This window comes from Aspergillus aculeatus (assembly GCF_001890905.1).
Source record: "Aspergillus aculeatus ATCC 16872 unplaced genomic scaffold ASPACscaffold_3, whole genome shotgun sequence".
Taxonomy (NCBI): domain Eukaryota; kingdom Fungi; phylum Ascomycota; class Eurotiomycetes; order Eurotiales; family Aspergillaceae; genus Aspergillus; species Aspergillus aculeatus.
In genome coordinates, this window is record NW_017962978.1 from 291843 (window position 1) to 314818 (window position 22976).

Below are 22976 nucleotides of genomic sequence, written 5' to 3' on the forward strand. Positions count from 1 at the left end.
GGTAGTAGTTGGAGATGAGGAGGAAAGATAAGAGCCAAAAGTACATGCATGGCCGGACTGGTAGTCTCCAGCTAGTCTACAGCTGATGCTGAGACATGCAGCCCTAGCTTTAACTCTCCCTCTCCCTCTCCCTCTCCCTCTCCCTCAATCCCAGGAATCTCATTAAACTCACCCTCCTTACCTCCCCCAATCTTCTTCCCTCCTCAAGCTACCATCCATGCAGACCTCCTCTTCTACAGTAGCATCCGTGCTGACCCAGACCGTTCAACATCCTCGTGGCGTTAAATGCCGTGCTGCCGTGCTACCGTTACGCCTGGCCGGGGTGGAAGCAAGAAAGACAAAAAAAGGAGCCCTGTGAGACTTCAACCTTAGCACCAGCTCTATGCATTTCCGTCTAGCGTAGTATACAGATGACCTGATATTTATACATACTTCACCCAGAGACTCCATCGCGCCCCAGTCCCCATCGGCCGACTTCACGCATCGCCTCGTCGCCGCCCTCCACCAACCGCCCATCCGCGTTGGCCGCGTTCTGGCTGCCCAAGACTCCAGCCACGCACTCCCACCCATTGCGTCCACCACCCCAGCGGAGCACCTCCTTCTTGTACCGCTCGCCGGCGTCTCGCTCCACCGCCGCCTGGCCCCCGCGGAACACGTCCTCCCAGATCTTATTAGCGATCGCCCGATCGAAGATGTAGCTGTAGTAGGTGGCCCCGTAGCCATACAAGTGGCCGAAGAATCCCTGCCACGACGTAAGCGGCTGCGTGTCCGTGGGATCGGGCAGGCTGGAATGCGTCGTCGCCACTTGATGGTAGAGTGCCGTGCTGTCGATCGGCCGATTCGCCGGCAGCGTGTGGTAAGCCTGATCCACAAGCGCCATGAGGATTTGGGCCTCGTTCTCGACAGCACCATAGACGGAGGCGTGCGCAGACCGGTCTTTGGCCATGCTCCGCATCATGCTCTCCGAGAGCGGGGTGTCTGTCTCCCAGTGGCGGGCGTACAGCGACAGCACCTCCGGTGCCATGGCAAAATGCTCCATCAGCACCGAGGGCAGCTCGGCAAAGTCGGTCGCGCAGCGCGTTCCAGAGATGGACTGCAATCGCGTCTGTCCGAGAATGGAGTGCAACGCATGACCCATTTCGTGGAACAGCGTGCGCACACTGTGCTCAGTCAGCAGAGCCGGGCGTCCCGCTCCCGTCGCGGGGGGCTCGGGAAAGTCGCACACTAGAGCGATTGTGGGGAGCTGGCGGAGCGTCTTGCTCTCCGAGTCAATCGCCGTCGCCATGCCATCGTTGGGATGCGCCGACGAGTCCAGCACTGTCGCGCACTCGGCCACCTCTTCGGCGGAGATCTCCCGCGCACACCGCAAGGTGAAGTGGGCCGGGTTCGGATGCTTGTTGGGCCGCGAAAATAGATCGCAGTAAATGACCGCAAGGTGTCGGCCGGACTCGTCGACCACGTCCAAGCGGCGGACGTCCGACATCCACGTCTCACCGGGAGCCGTCTCCCGAGGCACCAACCGTACTCCATACAGTCGCTCAAATAGGCGAGACAGGCCTTGCATCACCGTGCCCAGCGAGAAGAATTCGGGTACTGCGTTCAGCTCCCGCGACCGGCGCGCCATTGAATACTGCTGAACCCGTCCGTGCACATAATACGCGTGATCCCATGGTTGCAGTGGACTGGCGCCCTTCATGCGTTGCAACTGCGCGAGCTCCTCCTTGACGAGTTCACGGTTGCTGCCGACAAGGGCCGTCAGAAATTTGGCCACGGCTTCCGGACTCTTGGCCATCTTGTCATGGAGCGTCATATGTGCGAAGCTCTCGAAGCCGGACAGCTGCGCGAGCTCCGCCCGTTTCGTGAGCAGCTTCTCCAAAACCTGGATCTGATTCGGACTCGACGTCCGCGTAGCCAGGTAGATCTCTCGGCGAACGTCCTCCATGTGGACCGATCGCAGCGCCATTCGCGGGATGAGACCCATAGTCGGCACGGATATGGTGCGAGTCCCCCACCGCTTCATCTTGTGCACCAGCATGGGGTCCAAGCCGCGCAGGTTATTGGCCTCGACATACACTTTAGCCTGGGCCGGTTCGGCGCCATTGACAAAGGCTGACCCTAGCTGGCTGACCTCTGTCGATAGGTTGACGAACCGCTGTCGCTCGTTTGGAGGCATATGAATGGCTGAGTTAGAGAAATCCTTGATAAGGATCTGCGCCACAATCTTCTCCTCCTCCGACCAATGTGCCGTGACCAACGGGTTGGCAGCTGCCTTCTTCAGCTGATCATTCAGACCCGTGGTCGTGTTTAAAACGTTCATGTATTCAAACATGAGCGCATATGCCTGCGTGGCCGCCTCCTGCACCTGCGGATCCGGGTGAATAACCCGGATAAAGTCCGACAAGTCGATCACCCGACACAGCAGGTCGCTGAGTCGGTCGAGATCACGGGCCATGGTCTGGTATTCTTTCAAGGTCGAGGCGGCGAGCACTTTGGTGACGATCGCCTGGCATTTCTGCAGGGTGGAGGTAGCGAAGACGCGGAAGCCATCTGGGCTGGTAAGGTATTGGTTTTGAACCAGCCCGGTGGGTTTCAACTGGGCAGCACTGCTCCGAGAGAACTCCCGCCAGAAGGGCTGCGAATCGAACATGCGTCGGAGAGTCTCATCCTCGGTTTTCTTCTGGTGATCATTCTTGGTGGGCGTGTAGTCTCTAGCGGGACGGTGTGCGGCAGCAGTCTTCAGTGAGCGTCGGGCCTGGGACAAACACGTGCGACAAGTCCACGGACGCCGCCGCAGTGGCATGAGCATGTGAGGCGACCCCATGATGGGATACGCGGGGATTAGGGCGAGTGGGTGGCTTGTAGATGGTGTTCTGACATCAGGATCGGCTTATACCATGGAGAACGAGCAGGTAATATGTTGATGATCAAAATGAGACACGAGTAGGGGACGGTAATAGAGATAGAAAGAAGGAGAGGAGAAAGAGAGAGGAAGGAGGGGGGGGGGAGGGGATAGAGAGATAAGAGGTGTATGTGGAGAAAGGAAGAGCCCGAGAAAGAGGAGGAGGAGGAGGAGGAGGAGGAGGAGGAGGGAAGCGGAGAAAGAAGGGGAGAGGCTAAAAGGAAAAGGAAAGGGAAAGGAAATCAACGGGCGATGACGGAGGAGTGGCCGAGCCGCCGCTGCGACGGGAGAGCGAAAAACCCGCTTGGCAACTTCCTTCCCTTCTGAACCTGAAGTTCAAAGGTTCACCTCCCGTCATTCCCGATCTGAACTTCATCCATCCAACTTCCCTCCGACCTTCTTCCTCCCCCCACCCTCCTCCATTGGCCTCTCTGCACCATGTCTTTTCGGCCAATGTTCCAACAGGTGCGAAATGCAACTCTTCATAAGCTCGAATCCCCTTCACTAACCGCCTCAAAACAGCGGGCTGTGGCTCCCCTCGCCGCCTCTCTTTTGGCTGGAGGAGTCGCTCTCTATCCCCGGCGGACGGCCTTTGCAGAAGAGCCCCGGGACCTGGTACGACCTCCCTTCTCATGTCATGGAACTTGACTGCAGTCACAGCAATGGTAGTCTGACGATATTTTGTTCTCTTCTTTCTCATCCAGAAGAAACCCATCTACGATGACTACGAGGACGAGATTCCGACCACCAGAAACATTCCCACTCCCACGACGCCCGCCGCCGTCTCGTCGTCCATTATCCCGGCCACACCCACCACCTCCTCCGCTACCTCCTCCCCGACTCCTACAGATATCCTGACGGCCCAGGTCCGTCAAGCCCGGCTATTCCTGTACCAAAACTCCCTGGCCGTGGAGACCTGCTTCAACAACTTCCTGTCGCGGGCCCTGCACATTGAGAACGCCTTCACCAACACCGTCGCCTCGCTGGCCCCCTCGCCCGAGTCGGGCGAGCGCCTCCTCCCCGGGGGCGTCTACGTCGTCGTCGCCGCCATGGCCGGCTCCATTGTCTCGCGCAACCGCGGCCTGATCCTCCGCACTGCCTCCCCGCTCGCCTTCGGCACCGTGGCCGCCTGGACCCTGCTGCCCGTCACCATGCGCAACGTCTCCGACCTCGTCTGGGAGTACGAGAAGAAGGTCCCCGTCGTGGCCGACTCGCACCTGCGCTTCCGCGCGCAGGCCGAGCACTTCTACCACACCGGTGTCGCCCACAGCGCCATGGGCCGCGCCATGATGGAGGAGAAGATTGGAGAGGCCCGCAAGAAGCTGGAGGAGATTGTCAGCAAGGGCCACTAAAGCGGTGCTTCTTTTGTCTTGCTAGAATGCAATCTACCTTTCTCTGCCTTAAATTCTTGGTGTTTAGCCTTCTCCTGTGTTCTCCTCTCTCTGCTTCGAAGCGGACGTGATATATTGCTACTCCTCCCTTTTCCTTACCTCCAAGCGCTGGTTGAAAGACTTTCTTGTGGCCGTGGAACTGGGATGATTCTACCTACCGGACTCTTATATCTACTGCTGGCATAACTTATCCTCCTTCCGTCTCTCTGTCTATTTTGTCTGGTTGTGTGTATGTGTGTACTTTAAGAGGGTTAGAATTTAAGAAATACGGTACTAGACAAGCTTCCTCCCATAACTTGTGGCAAGCTCCGTAAACAATCCGGGGCCATGAACGGCAAGAAAAGAGGATCTCATCAGCAGACCGACCCCACCGAACCCTGACAGCTTCAACTCCGAAAGACTCAACGCACGATGCTTTACAACGAAATATAAAAGATTTCTTTGCTGCTACTAGTACTCTTCTTACTCCGCCGCGGGACTCGGCGAGCCACTCGTTACAGGCGGCGGAGGGGGGCTCTGCACCGCACCACCACCACCCTTCTTCGGGGGCGGCGGCAAGGGAGTCCCCTTCCGACTCGACGGGGCATAATCCAACTCTTTACTCTTCTGCAACCCCTCGGCGAAATACTCATCAAAGGCCGACGGACTGGGCGCCGCTCTCGCCTTGCGGTGCGAACGTCCATGACCTGCTACCGCCCCCGTCGACGTCGTCGTCGCCGGACTCGCCACGCGATTCGTTGGCGTCCCCACTATAGGCGGCGGAGGCGGAGAGCTCAGATTCGCCGGCACGAGGAACTGATGCTGCTCTTGCTGTTGCTGTTGCTGTTGCTGTTGCTGTTGCTGTTGCTCGTGCCCTTGCTCTTGATCCCCGTACCCATACCCGTACCCGAACCCGTACCCTTGGGGTTGTTGCTCCTGCTGCTGGTGCTGACCATACCCCCCAAAATGCGCCCCAGACCCATCCCCCCGGGAACCCGACGGAGCATTCTCAAAGACCACCTCCCCAGGGCCTTCAACCTCCTCCCCCAACCCGACCGGCAACCGATGCAGGGCTCCGAACCCCAGCTCGGCGCCGAGGGCGCCCTCGCCGCCCCAGCCGCGCGTGGGGATCAGCTCGACCTCGCGCACGACGTCGAACTCGCTGTTGTACACCCAAAGCACCAGGGTGCGGTCCAGGTGGTCCTCGACCAGCTCGCCCAGCGCCGACTCGCCCCGGAGCGTGCCGCTCGGCGTGCCGATGATGTAGTCCGAGTGCGGCAGGAGGCCCGCCCGGTAGGCCGGGCTCAGCGGCGAGGGGATCGACAGCACGTGCCAGATGTTCTGCGTCGAGGAGAGCGGGGCCAGTTGCACGGCTAGGCCTAGGGTTGGGGTTGTTGCGGTTGCGGGGACGGGGAGGGAGACGCTGTGCGATTTTTGGCCCTGGAGAGCGTAAAGTTTAGGGAGGAGGGTTGAAGGGGGAATGGCTTGGGGGAACTTACTTTCGCGCTCCAGACTTCAAAGGTTACACTGGAGCCGGCGCAATTGCGGACTTCGGTTGCGAAGAGGTGAGGGTCTGGGTCTTCCTGTGTTTTAGAGGGGAGGAGGGGTTAGTTTGGGAAAAGATTAGATATACGGCCAGGTATACTTAGCAAACGTACAATCAAACGTCCATTGATCCCGATGATGAAATCAAACCACGGCTCGAGGGGCACCTCCGGATCCTTGTTGCGGAGTACCTGAAAGCCGAAGGAGTTGTCCGCGGTCGACGATCGGGGTTGCTGAGCTGGCTCGGCTTCCAGCCCGATGAAGCGGTTGAAGGCGCCGAACATGTCGCGCGGAGATATAGACTGTAAGAAGACTAAGGTTGAATGCGATCGGGGGTGTACAGTCTCGTCCTCAACCTCAATGTAGTGGAAGCTGTTCGTTGATGGGCGCAACGTGGAGGGAGGAATCATGCCCCGTAACTATGTTGGCTGGCCATGTGTTTCAAACAAACAACGCAAACACTGCCCGTTTGGAACTTATCGCTTATCGCCCCCGGTTTATCGGTCTTGCTTCTCTCTCCGTCGTCGGTAATAATGCGCCGCCGCGCTGCGATCGAGTCAAGCAGCAGAACCTGTTAGAGATTCTTCTTGGGGATTTTCCGCTCCCTGCTTAATGGCGCGCGATCCAAAGGAAGATGTGCCTCCGCCGGAGGTGCATCACTACTACGAGCTCGGAGAAGTGCCGTGGGATATCCAGAAGTTAGTTCCCCAAATCATCTTAACTCGCATGCATCTCAGACCTAATTAACTATTTCCATTCCGCACAGTTATTGGGCTCAACGATACAAGATCTTCTCCAAGTATGACGAGGGGGTGTGGTTGACCGATGATGCCTGGTTCGGTGTGACTCCGGAGCCCGTGGCCAAGTACGTTTCGCATTGTATTTCTCGTGCCCGCGAATGCGCACGTTCGGAGTTGACAATATTCCAGTAAGATTGCAGAGCATATGGCCAGCTCCGCGCCCGCGGACAAAATGGTTCTGGTGGATGCTTTCGCCGGGGCTGGCGGCAACTCCATTGCCTTTGCCCTCTCCGGCCGGTGGAAGCGTGTCTACGCCATCGAGAAGAACCCGGCCGTCCTGCAGTGCGCGAAACACAACGCCAAGATCTACGGCGTCGCGGACCAGATCACCTGGTTTGAGGGGGACTGCTTCGAGATTATCAAGAATCAATTGATGGATCTGGCTCCGTACAGTGTTCTGTTCGCTAGTCCGCCTTGGGGAGGTGGGTGATACTCGTTTCCGATTTGGAGAGGTGAAAAAACATGTCACTGACTGAAAGCTGGTGTAGGACCCGGCTACCGGTCGGATAAAGTCTTTAACCTCAGGACGATGGAGCCTTACTCGTTGGCGAAATTATACAATGAATACTCGCTGTTCACCGAGCACATGGTTCTCTATCTTCCGCGGACCTCGGATGTGAAGCAGATGGCCAAGGTGGTCAAGGACGGGCAGAATGCAACGGTGATGCATTACTGCATGGAGGGTGCGAGCAAAGCCCTCTGTGTATACTATGGTGGGTTCGATTTGCAATGATGGCTTGTGCTGCTTCTTGCTTTCTTGTTTTCACTAGAATTGTTTGTTGGGCCTGCTGAATCTAGCTGATGCGGAGATGAAGCTCACCCCGTTTGGATATGCTCGCAGGCTTGCACTTTACTGTACATTATTGTCTGGTTATAAGTAATCAAATACCCCTAAGCACTTTAGAATTTGTGTGAATTGCAGCATAGGTCGTTGGACTCGAGGCCCCAGAACTTATAAGCTGCTTTCCTGATTGGGGTTAGGGCGGTGTAACTCCGCCGGGCTCTCGCTCTCACTCTCTCTTCTTCCTCTCGCCGCTTTGCATTCCCCGTGCCATCTTCCTGCAGTCGGATTGAACCACCATCTCTTCGCTTTTCCTTCACGTTCCCTTCACTCGCAGCACATATCTCTACGCATTCCCAGGTCGGTCACCATCTCTGGTAGACAGAGCCAGCCCCGATGCGCCCGAACGCGTGACATCCCTCCATCCCCCACCAGCCGAACTCTCTCTCTCTCTCTCTCTACAACACCTACGATCAGAACCACACTTTCGCCGTCAAAATGCCTCACGCGACCGAGCCCCCGGTCCCTGAGACCGAAGATTCAGTCTTCGAAAATGTGATGCGACAGATGAACGGCCCCCTCGGGGACGGCGCCATGTCCTTCGATTTCCTGTCGCGCGATCTGGAACCCGGCGAGAAGGCCGACGACGCCGTGGACTACGAGGATTTCGATGACGATGAGCTTCCCGAAGAAGAAGAGCGGACGGGCCCCCCCGCTGCTGCTGACCACGAGGATGACAATGGTATGATGGATCTCGGCGATGAAGACGCGGACAAGGATCTCTTTGGAGGGGAAGACGAGGATCTTTTTGGTGGTGGCGGCGGCGGCGGCGGCGGCGAAGAGGATGATATTGGTGCTGCCGGCCAGGAGGGTGAGGATGATACACAGCAAGGTCCCCGCGATGAGCTGGACGATCTCTTCGGCGAGGGTCCGTCCTCGCCGGGCGTGGATCATGCGGATCCCACGCGAGATTTGTTCTTCGATGAGGAAGAGGAGACGACGGCAGCAGCAGCGGCGACTGATGAAGCACGACCGGTGATGAAGGGGTCGGTGGCGGCAGCAGCAGCAACAGCGGCGGCCGCGCCGGAGCCGGTCATGGAGGTGTCGGTGCCTTCTCTGTCACAGGAGCCAGCGGCGGCGGCGCCGATGGATGAAGACGAGGTGGATCTTCTGCAGGAGGATGAGGCGATGAGCCCGACGGCGGAGGATATGGATCCCGCGTCGCTGCGGGCGTGGAAACTACAGCAGCAGCTGTTCGCCATGTCGGCGTACGGGCCGGACAACCCGCCTGCACCGCCGGAGAACGTCGAGGAGCTGCTGCATTCGCTATTCCCCACGTTTGACCGGAATGCTCTACCCCGGTTTCTCGAGCTGATCCCGCATAAGAAGGCCTTCTTTCTGGGCAAGCAGCCGCTGAAGCCTCCGAAACCGGTTATCCCGAGTAAAGTCAACATTGAGTTGGCGCAGGACCAGGAGCGAGTGTTCAAGGCCGCAGGCCAGGTCTTCAAACGCCCGCATGAAGCGGAGCATTCGGGCTTGGTGACGATTCTGGAGGCTGCACAGGAGGACGAGGAGGAGATTCGAGAGGATTTCGAGCACGATACGGACGTTGATGATACTTTGCCTGGCGGTGTCTCCCTGCATGACCTTCAAATCGTTTGCGCAGACTGGGATGTCAAGGACGATATCTCTATCATGGAAGTTGATGAGCCGGAGGCTCAAGATGTTGACATGGAGGACGACTGGCTTCTCGACACAAATCGTCCTACGAAGAAGCGCAAAATTGGTCGGGATCCATTGGAGGTGGTGGCACTCGCCCATATCGATGTGCCCATTGTCGATGACCCTGAGCAGGCAACCTCGCGGATCGCACAGAAGGTCGTTGTCGACATGAACGACCCTCATATCCTCCTCGATGAACGCGGACCAGAGAATGCCACGCAGAAGCCCAAAGCGTTGGGAGCCATTAACCGCGATGAAATGGACGCCAGTGTCACCAAGCGTCTCACTTCACGGTACAACATCTCGAATGATCAAGCTTACGATATGCTCAAACAAAACCATCAGAACAAGGTGCGAAGCACCCTGGGCAATGTTACGTTGGAACACAGTATGCCTGCTCTACGCCTGCAGTGGCCTTACTACAAGACGGAGCTGGCCAAGGCCGAAGCTCGCTCGTTCCACCGTCCGGCACTTGCTTTCAGGCCGGGACAGACATGTTGGTTCAAAAACACCGCGTACATCAAGCGCAAGCACCAAAGGGGCAAAGACGTCAAAGCCCTCTTCGATTCCACCAAGTCCCTCTCCCTGGCTGATAATTCCAACGTCTTGCTGGTCGAATACTCGGAAGAAGTGCCTATCATGCTGTCCAATTTCGGTATGTCCAACCGCTTCATCAATTACTACCGCAGGAAGAGCATGGAAGACCCCACGCGCCCGAAGGCAGAGATTGGCGAGACCGTTGTCCTGCTTCCTCAAGACAAGAGTCCGTTCTCAATCTTCGGTCACGTCGATCCAGGCGAGATAACCCCCGCAATCTCCAACTCCATGTATCGCGCACCGCTATTCCAGCACCAGGCCAAGTCGAACGATTTCCTGATCGTGCGCAGCACGACTGGCTCCGGCGGTAGCGACTACTACATCCGGAACATTGAGAATCTGTATGTGGCTGGGCAGCAGTTTCCTTCGGTGGACGTACCTGGACCCCACTCGCGGAAGGTCACCACCGTGGCGAAGAATCGTATGAAGATGCTGGTCTATCGTCTGCTGAAGAAGAGCCCCGACCTCCGACTCTCCATCAGCGACGTTACGGCGCACATTCCCGGCACCAGTGATATGCAGAACCGTCAGAAGGTGAAGGACTTTCTTCAGCACGACAAGGACTCGAAGTACTGGGTGCCCATGGAACCGGTTCCGGAGCAGGATGTGATTCGGTCGTGGGTACAACCGGAGGATGTATGTCTGCTGGAATCCATGCAGGTCGGCCAGCAGCATCTTCACGACACCGGTTTTGGCAACGATGCCGAGACTGGCGGCGACGACGATGACGATGGAGAAGGCGAGAGCTTTGAACAGCAAATGGCACCCTGGAAGGCTACACGCAACTTTCTTCTGGCCTCTCAGGGTAAAGCGATGCTCAAATTACACGGTGAAGGTGACCCTACTGGGCGTGGAGAGGGTTTCAGCTTTATCAAGACCTCCATGAAGGGTGGATTCAAGGCTGTTGGCGAGAGTGTGGAGGATAAACTCGATGCACAAAGACTCAAAGAATTGGGTGGCCACAGCTACAACGTCGCTCGGCAGCAGAAATCCTACGAAACGTCCATTCGCCGCATCTGGGATGCGCAGAAGGCCAGCCTGTCGTCGACCGTTGAGCATTCCGATGAGGAGAGCGACATTGACCGCGATGACGAAGCCGAGTACAGCAAGCCGACACCCAGATCCGAAGCGCCTACGCCGGCCCCATATCGGCGCGACGACGAGACGACCAGTCAGTTCAGCAGGATGAGCTTGCCGGACCAGAGAGGCAAAGTTCTGCGCATCATGCGGACATACAAGGACGAAAAAGGTCAACTCTATCAGAAGGAACAGATGGTCTTCGACCCTAAGGTTATTCGGCACTATATTCAACACCGTCACCGCGTGGAGGCCTTGAGCACGAAGTAAGGTTTCCCTTCCCAATGCTTTGGACAAGTTGACTAACCGTTCCAGACTGGATTCTCTGCAGCCCACCGGCGATCCGGAAATCGATGCTCGCAACAAGAAACTGTATGTCTCGTCTATTTTCCTAAACATACGTTTTACGCCCTGTCGGGGCTTGAGCATACTAACCTTTTTAACTCCACCACAGTCTGGAAGCCGAATTGAGCCGTCTCAACCGCAACAAGGAGCGTCGCTTTGCCCGCGAGAAGCAGAAGGGAGCTGCCCGTGCCTCCGCCGGAGATTCACCCGCCGACGGTGGCGGTGGCTCCGGCAAGTCCGCTGGCACACAACGCAAATGCGCCAACTGCGGCCAGGTCGGCCATATCAAGACCAACAAAAAGTGCGTTCTCAACCAGGATGAGTGTCCTCACCCCCCAATTGATTGCCAATCCTCATTCTTTACTGCTTCTCCGTCGACTCGCCCGTCTCTGTCCACCTCCCCTCCGGCTCCCACAGCCGCAGGAAATACAGGAGGCGATGGACGAAGGCGCATGGCACTCCCCATAAAAGGCATTTTAAAAAAGCCCACCACCACCCTTGGACCTGACTCTGGATGTGCATCTGGCACTGGCTCCCACGCTAGAGCCTCCTTCCCCAGGATTCCCAGTTAGCGGAAACAAGCAAGCTCAGCAACCCATTGCTGCTGCCCACTGCATGGGATCCTTTCACCCCCTTCATACCCCAAGATGCGCATCGGAAGACAAGGACCCATCTTCATAAAAGCCCATTTGAGGAATCCAAGCTAACACATGAACCCACAACCGCCAAACAGACTCTGCCCCCTTCTCAACGGCACCATGAAACCCGAAGACCGGGTCAGCGACTCCGCCTTTGCAATGGGCGCGCCTCCTGCTCTGTGAATGCAAGCCGTCGCTCACCTACAAGTTTATATCAATCCTCGACACATCCGCACCTCTTCTCACCAAATCGCATCTACGTCCTGACTCCTCCCATATCTCTTACTTTTGACCAAATGATACCCCCAACTCTCAAACTTTTCTGCTCTCTTGCTCCTCTCCTACTTTTTCCCCTCCTACACCTTCATCACAGATCGCTGTTGCCTGGATATCAGGCTTTGGGAACAATCCGTCTGTATCCCCTACTTTCCGGTATTCCACCCTAACGTGTTTCCCATACACACGGCTGCTTTAGAACTATCGATTTTGCAGTGATCAGCTCGCAACGCAATGTCACATGCGTGTGAAATCCAAATTGCCAGGCGGCGCTTGGGGGACTAGAAGCATAAGCAATAAGCATATTTCATCTCGTACTTCGCGCGCTTTTGTTTGACTTGACCATGTAATTGGCGTTACCTTGGCGCGGCGCTGGAATTAAGCAACATCACAAAGAAGGTCCCGCTAGCCATGACTAGCTCTGTCGTTTGGGCACATGACCATTTCAAAGATTGAATCCCAATGAGATAAACATATGATAATCCCTTTCTCCTACACGTAGGTTGCACAAGTTCATATGACCCCTGCAGCTAGTAGCTTGCTCTGTTGTAATAAGAATATTCTCTACTGTGGGCTGTGAAGTAGATGTTCAAAACCTGTGGAAGTAATTGATCGTTTCATCGTATCAATATCCAATAACGACTGACAGCCGGTACATGTACACATACCGGTAAGATATCTCGCTTCTTAGGGATGAGTGATGTCTGCCACATAATAATGTCTAATGAAGAATACATCATGAGCCTTTCGTGTACGTTCGTCGCTCTTGATTGCCGAGGTTCATGAGTTAAACGGTACCCAGCCAACGATGCTACGAGCCATATAGTTCCGACAGCTGGCCTCGCCCTAGACGGTGACGACCCCGATCAGGGGTCAAGGCTACGGCCACGGACTTGGGACGTCGATAGGTGTAACCCAAGAATGCCCCTTTCTTGCGCATCTCGAGCACTGTTCTCCGCATTTGCCGGTCACGCAGAAGCTTGTCCCGCGGGCGTTTTCGCTCTTTCCTCTTGCGATCCTTGTGCGGAGAGGCTTTACCTCCTGGCCCTGGACCTGGACCAGGTGCGGGATGTCGATTTGCATCCTGGGGCGAAGGAGTTTCGGCTTTAGCTGGAACCGGTTCTTCCATCTCACTGTCGTCTTCGGGGTGGTCAGGATCCGACATTATGGAGATATCATCGTGGTCACCCTCATATCCTGCATCGTCAAAGTACCTGGTGTCCTCCCAGCCTTTCACTTTGGGGACGAATGGAGGAACCGACTGATGGATCTCATCCCACTTGATGTTGCGGAAGAAAGGATGAATCTTGATATCTGCTGCGTCGTTTGGGAAGACGTAAAAGCCCTTGTAGTTTCGACTGCGAGGGTCCATGTTATAGAAGAAATGTCGGGATGGTAATCGGGAGCTCAGAGAGTCATTAATCTTGTACTTGCTTGATGACAGCCGATGCTCCTTTTCTTGAAGCAGATAATTGATAAGGTCAATTGCGTCAGGCGAAACCCGCTTGTCCGACGCTCTACTAGCGGGAAAACAGAGTGTCTCGTGGTGATGCTTTTGTCTTGATTAGCTTCATCAGGGGTTTCAGGTATCGTACAGCCACGTACATGGATCTTCATCTTGGTCTTCTGACGATCGTGCGAAGCAAAGGGCGTGAAGCCGTAGAGACACTGTCGCACTCGAGTTAGCACTGTTCATACATCTCAACGACCATCGTACCTCGTATAGTATGATGCCGATACTCCACCAGTCGCATCGGCCGTCATATAGCTCACCCCGAACAACCTCTGGTGCCATGTACTGGTTAGTTCCCACCACGCTTGCGGCCAAACGCCGCTTCTGAGTGCGGTCACGCCATCCAAGCAGACCCATCGTAGGTGGTGTACAGTCAGTTTCGGCTCCAGGACCGAAATCATGGAATGATGCCTTTGCCGGCTTGCGAGCTTCTTTTCTGTCCTGAGAATCTCCGGCCACTTGAAGCCCGAGTTTCCTGAGCAGGGAGTATCGCTGCTCATTGTAATATACTTGATCATGAGCCCAATGTCCGTCAAAGGCTAGGCCAAAGTCGGATATTTTCAAATGACCGGACGCAGATATGAGGAAATTGTCGGGCTTGACATCGCGATGGATCCAACATAGCCGATGGGCTTCTTCGATACACAGGATCATCTCTGCAACATACCATCGGGAGATTTCTTCGGGCAAGATGCACTGGCGCATTAGCAATCCCAGGAAATCACCACCGACCATGTAGTCCATGATAAGATACAAATGATCACGATCCTGGAAGCTTGCAATCAATGGCACAATCCATCGAGATTTGGCCGATGCAACAAGAAAGTCTCGTTCAGCTCGGAGGTGACCTTCTTGGCTGTTGCGTATCATTGCAGATTTCCGGATCACTTTCATTGCAAATACATCCTTCTTTACCCCTGCCATCATCCTCCGACGTGTGCTTGTGGTCCCATCTATGACAGAGATAGACCGGGTTTTGAGCTTTGCCAGCTCTCCTCTGCAGAATGAATGCTTCTCCCCATGTGCATTGGTACCGTCACTTTCTGCTACTTTCTTTTCTCTGACCAGCCTCACAACTCCAAAACTCCCCCTTCCTAGAACCTTGATTGCTTCAAATCCAGCGAGAGATACCGTCTCGTCCTGTCGGCCACAACGAGAGTGACTTTTGAGAACACGACATTGGCGCAGATATTGCCGTTCCTGGATGATCCAGTTTTCCCAAATTCTCGCCCTTTCTTCGGGAGCCAAAGGAAGGCCATAGATATACTGTTCAAGCTCATGCTGACGCTGCGAGCGAAGATCCGTCCCACAAAATACCGAGTTGAAGTGTGTTTCGAAGAAGACCTTTGCATTGGCAGCAGCCTCCACTGTAATGATCGAGGGCGGCCGACCGAGTGAGCCTTCGATCACTTGGGTATGTGTACCCTCGTCGCTGCTAGATGGTGACGTTGTTTGTTTCGCCTGCTCGGCATCTAGAATGCCTTGCTTCGAGCCTCCTGACGGCTCTCCTGATGTGGGAGGCGTTGTGGGAGGAGTTGTCTGAGGAGTGGAACGTGTACTAGTCGGAGACACACTGTCTTCCGGCGAGGTTTGGGGATCGGAGCTATCCTGAGCACTATCGCCTTGCTTATCCAATGCAGGGGCAAGTGACGGCCCTGGAAACTGAGGGAGCCGAAAACTAGGCCGCGAGCGAAGATGTGAGCGACGGATGACCGTAGGACTTCCAAAAGTGGTTGATAGCTTGGTTGACACAATATGTGTGAGAGCTGCCGGTGTCGACTGACTTCGCTTCAAAACTTCGGATAATCGTTTGTGGCTTGGTCGTACAATCGGGAGAGGGGCTTGCACGGGTGCTTCTGAGGGGTTTTGGGACGCCTCTGGGTGGGCTTGGACATTTTCGATTGACTCTTGGACGTGATTGGGACTGGAATCAATGTTACCAGCTGGGCTAGATCCTTCAGACGCATCCGGAGATCCATCGAGGACTGCAATTTGACTGGACTGCTCTTCATTCTGTCCATTTTCGACAGGAGCAGGGAAAGAGTGGAAGGTCTGTAGTAGGACGCGGTCACCCTCGACTCTTCGCAGGTCATCTAGGTCGTGGGCTGTCACTGCTTTCAGTACTATGGTCATGAATTAGCTCGGGGTCTTACTCACTGAAATTGAACGAGCGGCGACGTACCTTGAGCAGAGTTTCGGAGACCTAGGAGTGACAGTATTCTCGAGCTCCGTTGACGGATACGTTCTCGAACGCTGTCCTTGCTCTTTAGCTGGCTCGGGTGAGGATCAGAGCTTCGAGGACCTGACATCATTGTCTCGATGGTAGATCCTTCACTGCTCATGATATCGAGAGATGTTGGGTTATCATCCGGAGTTTGCGAGCTCTCGTCCATCCTGAGCTGCTTGGAGGCGATTGGGCCGACTCAATATTGATACTATGGAGGGGGCGTAGAACTCGTCATGCACCTACCCTTAATCATAGAAGTACATGTGCTGCTTGCTTATGGTATAGAATGAAAGAAAGAAAGGCACCCTCATGTGCTTCGTCACTCTGTTGAGACATGGAACGCCTCTGAGTTGAAAGCCTATGCAGTTACGGAGGAGATGAGGGAGTTGCGAGGTTGGCGCAGCGAGAGGTGTGGATTGATGCAGTCCCGATTGGGCAACCCCCACGAGAGTAGTACATACGTCTACTGAGGAAGGAGCGCTATGACTACGACGAGAGGACAAGATGATGTATGATGGATGATATGCAATCACTTTTTGAGATTGTGAACACGAAGATTCCGTTACTATCCTCCTCCCTGCCAAATGCAGCGGACGGCTGTGCAAAGAAACAAGTCGGATATCACAGAAATCAGAGTCATATATTCGAAAACCCCCGGAACACCGATTCTTTTGGGAAAGAAATTAAATCCAACAGACATGATAGCAATAGAAAGATTAAATGCAATAGGATGAGAGACTGCGTTCCCGCAATCAGAGCGATGCTGGGTGCTAGGTCAACAAGCAAAAGGGCGGAAACAAACATCCCCGGGAAACTGCTTATTTGATCTCGAGCAGCTTAACGTCGAAGATCAACTTCGAGTTGGCAGGGATTCCGGGAAGAGCACGCTTGCCATAGGCAAGGTGGGCGGGGATGGTGATGCGGCGCTCACCACCGACGGCCATACCGGCGATACCGATGTCCCAGCCCTTGATGACCTCACCCTTGCCAAGCTTGAAGGTGAAAGGCTTGCCCTTCTTGTTGGCTGTAGTCACACATGTTAGTCGAGTGATTGCTTGATAGGAGATCTGATTTTGGACTTACCATCGAAGACCTTGCCATCCTCGAGCTTGCCGATGTAACGCATAGCAACGGTGTTGCCGGCCTTGGCAGCAGCACCCTTGCCAAGCTTCTTGTCGTCGACCTTGACACCCTTAACCTCCTTGACACCCAGAGTGCCGGTGGTCTTCTCAGCAGGCTTCTCCGCAGGCTTCTGAGCGGAGGGAGTGGGGCCCTGCTCCAGGTTCTTGGCGAACTGAACCTTCTTGCCCTCCTTGGCATCCTTCTTCTCCTCAACGGGGGCAGCCTCGCCGTTGTTCTTCTTGAGCTTCTTCTGCTGCTTCTTGCTCAGGGCAGGCTCGTTGGCAGCCGGCTTGGCCTCCTCGGCGGCACGCTTGTTCTTGCCCTTGGTCTCGACCAGCTTGGGGGCCTCCTCGTCGCTCTCAACCTCGGTGATTCTGGGGTCCTCCAGCTCATCGAGGTCGTCGCTCTCATCCTCTTCGCCCAACAGAGCCTCGAGATCCAGCTCCTCCTCACCAGGGGGGAGGTCGTAGTCGTCCTCGTCGTAGTCATCCTCGTCGTCGGAACCACAGGGGCCGTGCTCATCAGCGGGAACGACGTAGTTACCGGTGAGGTAGATGGTGTGGGTACCGGTGACCTTGAAGAAAACACGCTCCTCCTCACCGACAGTGATGTCGAGAGGCTGCTGGCAGTTCTACATGGCGAATGAGTCAATGGATTGTGAGATGGCATGATCAGGGATTTTGCTCTTACCTTCTCGGGGTCCAGGGTACAGAGGACCAGCTCATCCAACTCGAGACCCTCGTCGGACTCATCATCAGAGTCGTCATCGGTGGCGGGTGCCTTGCCCTTGACCAGCTTGGAGATAGCAGCCTTCAGGTCGAACTCCTCATCCTCGTCATCTTCCTCGGAGTCCTCTTCCATAGCATCCTCGAGCTCCTTGCGGGCAGCAGCAAGCTTGAGCTTGCGGGCCTTCTCCTTGTCGCTGGGGCCGCCGTTGACCTCCTCGTCATCCTCGGAGTCTTCCTCGGAGTCGTCCTCGTAGTCCTCATCATCAGACTCGTCCTCGAGGTCCAAGCCAGGAGGAGGGCGAACGAGCTTCAAGGTGGCGCGGGGACGCTTGTTGGAGTCGAAGCCATCCTCGTACTCGGGGGCCTCATCGGGGTCGATGGCAGCCATGGTCACACGGAACTTCACATCGCATTAGCATCATTTCCGAGATGGTCTTTAGTCTCAATGTCAATTGAACTCACCATGGCAGCAGCCTCAGGGACCACTGCGGGAATCAGAGCTCCGCCAGCGGGAACTCTGAGCGCATAGACGGCAACAGGCTGAACACCAGACATTTTGAATGTGATATGTGATATGAAGGGGATATGTGTTTTGGTAAAGAAGGACACGAACAGAGCCCAACGAAAAAGAAAGAGAGAAAAGGCAGATAAAAGATCGTCTACCAGAAAGCACGGAAGAACGAAAGGAACAGAAAGAGGAGGAAGAGTCGAGGAAAGGAAAAGTTTTGACGCCGCCGCAGCACGCCCGGAATTGCTGTGGCTGCACCGAGACCGTCCTTCACCGCCTTTGAGTCTTTTTTTTTTTTTTCTTCATCATCAAGAATTTCCCGGGCAACCAATCACCTCGGAAGATCCACTCTGTCACCGCCTTCTCTATCATTCGAGCTCTTATCAAATCACGTGCAGCCATCTGCTCCACTCCCCGCGCAAGCCGTGAGTCCTTCATTGCCTCTGCCGCTTCCAGACCCATTCATTCATTCGCTACTATCGGGAACCACAGGCACACTCTCACTGTCCTCGCCCGATCATGCTACTTCTCTTGGCCCAACATGGGCTCAGTGTTGGACCAGAACTCTAATGCTGTGCGCAAGCGTATTCAGAACCGTACGTGGTTTTTTACTCCTCCCCATTCCGCTGCCAGGCACGTCCGCATCGCTAATCGCTTATCGCATGACTGTATAGATCAGTTCGAAGATGAGGGTGGCGAAGAATACGATGCCTCCACCTTTGGTGGTTTCAGCGATTATATGCGCCGGAAGAAGCTCAAGCTGCAGAATCTGGACGCTGAGATACGCTCCTCTGCTTCTGAGAATCCTCCCATCTTTCGAGGCGTCGTAGCGCACGTGAATGGTTACACCCAACCGTCTCTGCAGGACCTTCATAAATTGATTGTCAGCCATGGTGGTGGTTTTCTCCAGTATCTGAGCGGCAAGACGGATGCCACTCACATCATCGCCAGCTCACTGACCCCCAAGAAACGGGAGGAATTCCGAAGATATCGGATCGTGAAACCGGCATGGGTGGTGGAGAGTGTCCAGGCGGGTCGCCTGCTCCCCTGGGATCAGTTTCGCGTCGTTGACGAAGGACACACACAGAAAGTCTTGAAGTTCGACAATGGGCGTATGCTGAGCCAAACCAACAGTTCACAGGCCGGCTATCGGGAGCAGAGCAGGAATAGCTGGTACGCCTCTCGACTTCAGGCAACGGAGGCAACTAGCCCCGTGAGGTCTCCTTTGGGGCAGCCTGCGGGCTCAGCGTCGACGGAGACACAACCGAACTTGGCTTCCCAGTCGGACTATGGCGAATTCCCTAGTTTTTCAATGGACGAGACGGGCAATCCTCTTCCTGTCTCGCAACAAACCAATGTGCTATCTTCCCCTAGGGATCTTGAACCCAGAAAGGACGACCCAGGCAATGATGATATTTCTCCCCGTTCAAATATTTCGCAAAAAAGATCCCCATTGGCTCAACAAGCTAGTCCCTCAAAACCCGGATTGACTTCTGAAGAATACAATGCTCAACTCTTGACGGATCCCCGCATGCGTAACTCCAGTGTAGTCAACCCCGAATTCATCCAGCAATACTACAAAGAGTCACGTTTGCACCACCTCTCGACGTGGAAGGCGAATCTCAAAGCCCAACTCCAATCCGCAGCTACGGAGAAGTCGCAGTCCCAGTCCAAGCGCGCGAAACCTGTTCCCGGCGCCAGACGATATATCATGCATGTGGATTTCGATTGCTTTTTTGCCGCTGTATCGACCTTGAAACACCCTCATCTGGAAGGAAAGCCGGTGGCGGTGGCACATGGCGCTGGGTCGGGCTCTGAGATCGCAAGCTGCAACTACGAGGCGCGTGCGCATGGGATTAAGAACGGAATGTGGATGAAAGGCGCGTTGGAAGCGTGTCCTAGTCTACAGGTCGTACCTTATGATTTTCCGGCATACGAGGAGGCGAGTCGAAAATTCTACAATGCCATTCTCGCTGTAGACGGCATTGTTCAAAGTGTGAGCATTGATGAAGCGCTTGTGGACATTACGATGCAATGCTTGCATGCTGGAGGTTCCGATGGGAGAGGTGTTTCTGAAGGGTCTATCTACCGGGAACAAGCTAAAGCCGATGAGATTGCGCAAGCATTGCGGACAACCATAAAGGAACAAGCGGGCTGCGCAGTCTCCGTGGGCATTGGTGGCAATATCCTCCAGGCTAAAGTAGCCTTGCGCAAAGCGAAACCGGCGGGTCAGTTTCAGCTGAAGCCTGACGAAGTACTTGATTTCATAGGGGGTCTGACGGTCCAAAGTCTTCCGGGCGTCGGTCATAGCATGGGTGCGAAGTTAGAGGAGCTGGGCGTCAAGTTCGTGAAGGATGTTCGGGAGTTGACTCGTGAAAGGCTCACATCCTGCTTGGGTCCCAAGACAGGTGTCAAGCTCTGGGAGTATGCGCGAGGCATTGATCGGACCGAGGTCGGCAACGAGACGATACGCAAGTCTGTCTCTGCCGAAGTCAACTGGGGGATTCGCTTCGTCAATCAGAATCAGGCTGAGGATTTTATCCGATCATTGTGCGACGAGTTGCACAAGCGACTAGTCGAGAACCTCGTCAAGGGCAAGCAGTTGACGCTCAAGGTGATGCGGAGAGCAGCCGACGCGCCCCTGGAAGCTGTGAAGCATTTGGGACATGGCAAATGCGACATACTCAACCGAAGTGTCATGCTCGGCGTAGCAACCAATGCGTCTGAGACTCTGGGAAAGGAGGCTGTGGCCATGCTTCGCAGCTTTGGCATCTCACCAGGTGATTTGAGAGGGTTGGGGGTACAAATGACCAAACTCGAACCGCTCAAATCCGGGTCTCCTCGCAAGCCCGACGGCAGCCAGCAGCAGCTGAATTTCAAGGCCTCGCCCATCCGCAGGAGCATCGAGCGACCTGAAGACCCGGACGACGTGGAGAGTCCTCGACGGGGCGAGGCCGAGACCGTCCGGTCCGTCCCCTCGATGCACGAGAGCGGCCACAAGCCGTTGAACATCTCAGGAACACAGTTCATCCTGCCCTCGCAAATTGACCCGCAGGTCGTCGCCGAACTCCCCAACGACATTCGCTCGAAACTGGTAGCCCAGGGCCGGGCGCGCCGCGACACGCGGTCGACCTCGCCCTGTCCGCCCACTCGCACGCGCCGACCCATAGGGGGCGCAGAGCTGCCTCCGCCGTCACAAATCGACCCAGAGACGCTTATGGCGTTACCAGAGGACGTCCGGGCCGAAGTACTAGGTTATTACACCCGCGACTCCAGCGACCCGGACAACCAAACCCCCGAACCCTGGACATCAGCACCTACCACCACCACCACCACCACCGCAACCACCAACCCTCCCCGCCCAACCTCCTCATCCTCAAGCTCCCTCAAACTCCGCAAGCCCACCACGCCCACCAAACGCCGTCGCGGCCGTCCTCCCATCATCAAATCCAGTCTAGCCACGACCCTAACCCAAGCCAAGTTCGTCCGCCCGAACCCGCCACCACCATCAGCTTCAGCTTCAGCATCAACCACCACCACCGACCCCCCAACAACAGAAGTCTCCGCCGACTTTCTAGCAGCATTACCCGAAGACATCCGCCAAGAGATCCTCGAAGAACAGCGTCGAACCCGTCTCCTGCAACGCCCAGCCCTCCACTCTTCAACCCACGCACGACCACCATCCACAACAACAGGAACAAATAATGCCCCTCCACAACCTCCCCGCGAGAAAACAATCCCCCTCCCTCCGCTCCCCGCACGCCCCACCTTCACCGCCAACCGCCTAACCTCCCTCCCGGACCTCCGCAACGCCCTGACAGCGTGGTACACCGCTTTCAGCCCCACCCCTGAATCCAACGAAGAAGACGAAGCAGACGACCCGGAAGAGGAGGAGGAAGAAGAAGAAGAAGAAACAGGCCCCTTCGACGAAGACATCCTCTCGCTAGCCCGGTACCTGAAACGGGTTGTCCTGGACGAGCGGGACCTCGATAAAGCGGTCGCCGTCGTAAGGTGGTTGAGCTGGTTGGTTGAGAATGATTACCCGGGGGTCACGGCTGAGACTACTCGTACTGGTACAGGTACTGGCGGTAGCGGTAGCGGTAGCGGTAGCGATGGCCCGGCAGGTTCTGCTCACAGTAGCGCTAGCGGTGCAAGGTCTGAGTTCGGGTATGGGTTCGGAAGCTGGCAGGAGGAGGAAGACGCTTTCAAGACGCCCAGTCCGAGTGGCAAGATCTCCAGGCCGGAGGGGCTGGATGGGTTCCAGCGGCGGCGGATGCGGCGGCAGCAGCAGCAGCAACGGAAGCAGCAGCGGAAGCAGCGGGTCGGGAGGAGGTGGGGAGTTGCGGTGAGGATGGTGAAGGAGAGTGTTTTGGAGGCTGTTGGAGAGAGGGGGTTGGGGGTGGTTGATTTCGAATGAGGGTTTTTCAAATCCAACTCGACTAGGGAGTCAACGTGTGTTGTATGTATAGTGGGTTAGTTGATGAGTCGAGTCGAGCTAGTTGAGGTTTGGTTAGGGTTACTTACTGGAGAGGGGTGTTGCAGGGCATTTCAACAAACTTGACGAGTGGTACAGTACATACATATTCTCTGAACAATCCATAAAACAAAGCACATACGGTATAAATTCAGTAGTGTTTGTATTCTCGAAGCAGACACCTGTCTGCATAAGCCCAGAATATTCACATACATACCCTCTCCACTAAACCCAAGCAATTCAAGCACCCATACCTTAACACAGCACCACATATTACCCCCCCCCCCCACCATACACACAACGCATAGTACAAGCAGCATGATAAACACCAGTTCCTCAACTACTCACCCCCAC

General features: G+C 55.4%; 8 protein-coding genes across 8 annotated transcripts; 4 read left to right on the forward strand and 4 right to left on the reverse strand.

Moving 5' to 3' along the window:
- Positions 1–228: 228 nt before the first annotated feature.
- Positions 229–2949, reverse strand: ASPACDRAFT_75799 (mitochondrial intermediate peptidase). Its single transcript, XM_020204545.1, has 2 exons — positions 433–2949; positions 229–352 (listed from the first exon to the last, which is right to left on the reverse strand). The coding sequence occupies exon 1, from the start codon at positions 2819–2821 to the stop codon at positions 434–436; it is 2388 nt and encodes a 795-aa protein (XP_020059013.1). The 5' UTR covers positions 2822–2949; the 3' UTR covers positions 229–352; position 433.
- Positions 2950–3170: 221 nt separating this feature from the next.
- ASPACDRAFT_112868 (MICOS complex subunit MIC26/MIC27) lies at positions 3171–4581 on the forward strand. Its single transcript, XM_020195678.1, has 3 exons — positions 3171–3364; positions 3422–3514; positions 3604–4581. The coding sequence occupies exons 1-3, from the start codon at positions 3338–3340 to the stop codon at positions 4249–4251; spliced, it is 768 nt and encodes a 255-aa protein (XP_020059014.1). The 5' UTR covers positions 3171–3337; the 3' UTR covers positions 4252–4581.
- A 171-nt stretch (positions 4582–4752) lies between these two features.
- Positions 4753–6098, reverse strand: ASPACDRAFT_39988 (putative Golgi reassembly stacking protein; the record flags this gene model as incomplete). The annotated part of the gene is made up of 3 exons (XM_020200684.1): positions 4753–5709; positions 5769–5852; positions 5928–6098. The coding sequence occupies 3 exons, from the start codon at positions 6096–6098 to the stop codon at positions 4753–4755; spliced, it is 1212 nt and encodes a 403-aa protein (XP_020059015.1).
- A 264-nt stretch (positions 6099–6362) lies between these two features.
- On the forward strand, positions 6363–7505 carry ASPACDRAFT_75801 (RNA methyltransferase). Its single transcript, XM_020204546.1, has 4 exons — positions 6363–6512; positions 6581–6679; positions 6744–7036; positions 7103–7505. Exons 1-4 carry the CDS (start codon positions 6427–6429, stop codon positions 7345–7347), a joined length of 723 nt encoding a protein of 240 aa, XP_020059016.1. The 5' UTR covers positions 6363–6426; the 3' UTR covers positions 7348–7505.
- Positions 7506–7855: 350 nt separating this feature from the next.
- Positions 7856–12123, forward strand: ASPACDRAFT_75802 (DUF3591 domain-containing protein). Its single transcript, XM_020204547.1, has 4 exons — positions 7856–11057; positions 11107–11163; positions 11246–11437; positions 11870–12123. The coding sequence occupies exons 1-4, from the start codon at positions 7894–7896 to the stop codon at positions 11955–11957; spliced, it is 3501 nt and encodes a 1166-aa protein (XP_020059017.1). The 5' UTR covers positions 7856–7893; the 3' UTR covers positions 11958–12123.
- A 744-nt stretch (positions 12124–12867) lies between these two features.
- ASPACDRAFT_2188 (serine/threonine-protein kinase) lies at positions 12868–15357 on the reverse strand (the record flags this gene model as incomplete). Its single annotated transcript, XM_020199069.1, has 5 exons — positions 12868–13408; positions 13481–13602; positions 13656–13718; positions 13768–14472; positions 14614–15357. Coding segments are annotated over 5 exons (2175 nt in total), but the record flags the coding sequence as incomplete, so codon positions are not given.
- Positions 15358–16309: 952 nt separating this feature from the next.
- On the reverse strand, positions 16310–18260 carry ASPACDRAFT_75803 (FKBP-type peptidyl-prolyl cis-trans isomerase). Its single transcript, XM_020204548.1, has 4 exons — positions 18103–18260; positions 17603–18040; positions 16874–17543; positions 16310–16814 (listed from the first exon to the last, which is right to left on the reverse strand). The coding sequence occupies exons 1-4, from the start codon at positions 18193–18195 to the stop codon at positions 16609–16611; spliced, it is 1407 nt and encodes a 468-aa protein (XP_020059019.1). The 5' UTR covers positions 18196–18260; the 3' UTR covers positions 16310–16608.
- A 340-nt stretch (positions 18261–18600) lies between these two features.
- Positions 18601–22766, forward strand: ASPACDRAFT_112873 (putative DNA damage repair protein Mus42). The gene is made up of 2 exons (XM_020195679.1): positions 18601–18744; positions 18823–22766. The coding sequence occupies exons 1-2, from the start codon at positions 18690–18692 to the stop codon at positions 22563–22565; spliced, it is 3798 nt and encodes a 1265-aa protein (XP_020059020.1). The 5' UTR covers positions 18601–18689; the 3' UTR covers positions 22566–22766.
- Positions 22767–22976: the final 210 nt, after the last annotated feature.

Excerpts from the sequence above, each read along its gene's own strand:
- ASPACDRAFT_75799 (XM_020204545.1), bottom strand. The coding sequence starts at position 2,821 with ATGGGGTCGCCTCACATGCTCATGCCACTGCGGCGGCGTCCGTGGACT.
- ASPACDRAFT_112868 (XM_020195678.1), top strand. The coding sequence starts at position 3,338 with ATGTCTTTTCGGCCAATGTTCCAACAG. Across the intron at positions 3,365-3,421 it reads TTCGGCCAATGTTCCAACAG|CGGGCTGTGGCTCCCCTCGC; the intron begins GTGCGAAATGCA and ends GCCTCAAAACAG. Across the intron at positions 3,515-3,603 it reads CAGAAGAGCCCCGGGACCTG|AAGAAACCCATCTACGATGA; the intron begins GTACGACCTCCC and ends TTTCTCATCCAG.
- ASPACDRAFT_75803 (XM_020204548.1), bottom strand. The coding sequence starts at position 18,195 with ATGTCTGGTGTTCAGCCTGTTGCCGTCTATGCGCTCAGAGTTCCCGCT. Across the intron at positions 17,544-17,602 it reads GTACCCTGGACCCCGAGAAG|AACTGCCAGCAGCCTCTCGA; the intron begins GTAAGAGCAAAA and ends TTCGCCATGTAG. Across the intron at positions 16,815-16,873 it reads GGATGGCAAGGTCTTCGATG|CCAACAAGAAGGGCAAGCCT; the intron begins GTAAGTCCAAAA and ends GTGTGACTACAG.
- ASPACDRAFT_75802 (XM_020204547.1), top strand. The coding sequence starts at position 7,894 with ATGCCTCACGCGACCGAGCCCCCGGTCCCTGAGACCGAAGATTCAGTC. Across the intron at positions 11,164-11,245 it reads GATGCTCGCAACAAGAAACT|TCTGGAAGCCGAATTGAGCC; the intron begins GTATGTCTCGTC and ends ACTCCACCACAG. Across the intron at positions 11,438-11,869 it reads CATATCAAGACCAACAAAAA|ACTCTGCCCCCTTCTCAACG; the intron begins GTGCGTTCTCAA and ends ACCGCCAAACAG.
- ASPACDRAFT_75801 (XM_020204546.1), top strand. The coding sequence starts at position 6,427 with ATGGCGCGCGATCCAAAGGAAGATGTGCCTCCGCCGGAGGTGCATCAC. Across the intron at positions 6,680-6,743 it reads ACTCCGGAGCCCGTGGCCAA|TAAGATTGCAGAGCATATGG; the intron begins GTACGTTTCGCA and ends ACAATATTCCAG. Across the intron at positions 7,037-7,102 it reads CGCTAGTCCGCCTTGGGGAG|GACCCGGCTACCGGTCGGAT; the intron begins GTGGGTGATACT and ends AAGCTGGTGTAG.
- ASPACDRAFT_112873 (XM_020195679.1), top strand. The coding sequence starts at position 18,690 with ATGGGCTCAGTGTTGGACCAGAACTCTAATGCTGTGCGCAAGCGTATT. Across the intron at positions 18,745-18,822 it reads GCGCAAGCGTATTCAGAACC|ATCAGTTCGAAGATGAGGGT; the intron begins GTACGTGGTTTT and ends ATGACTGTATAG.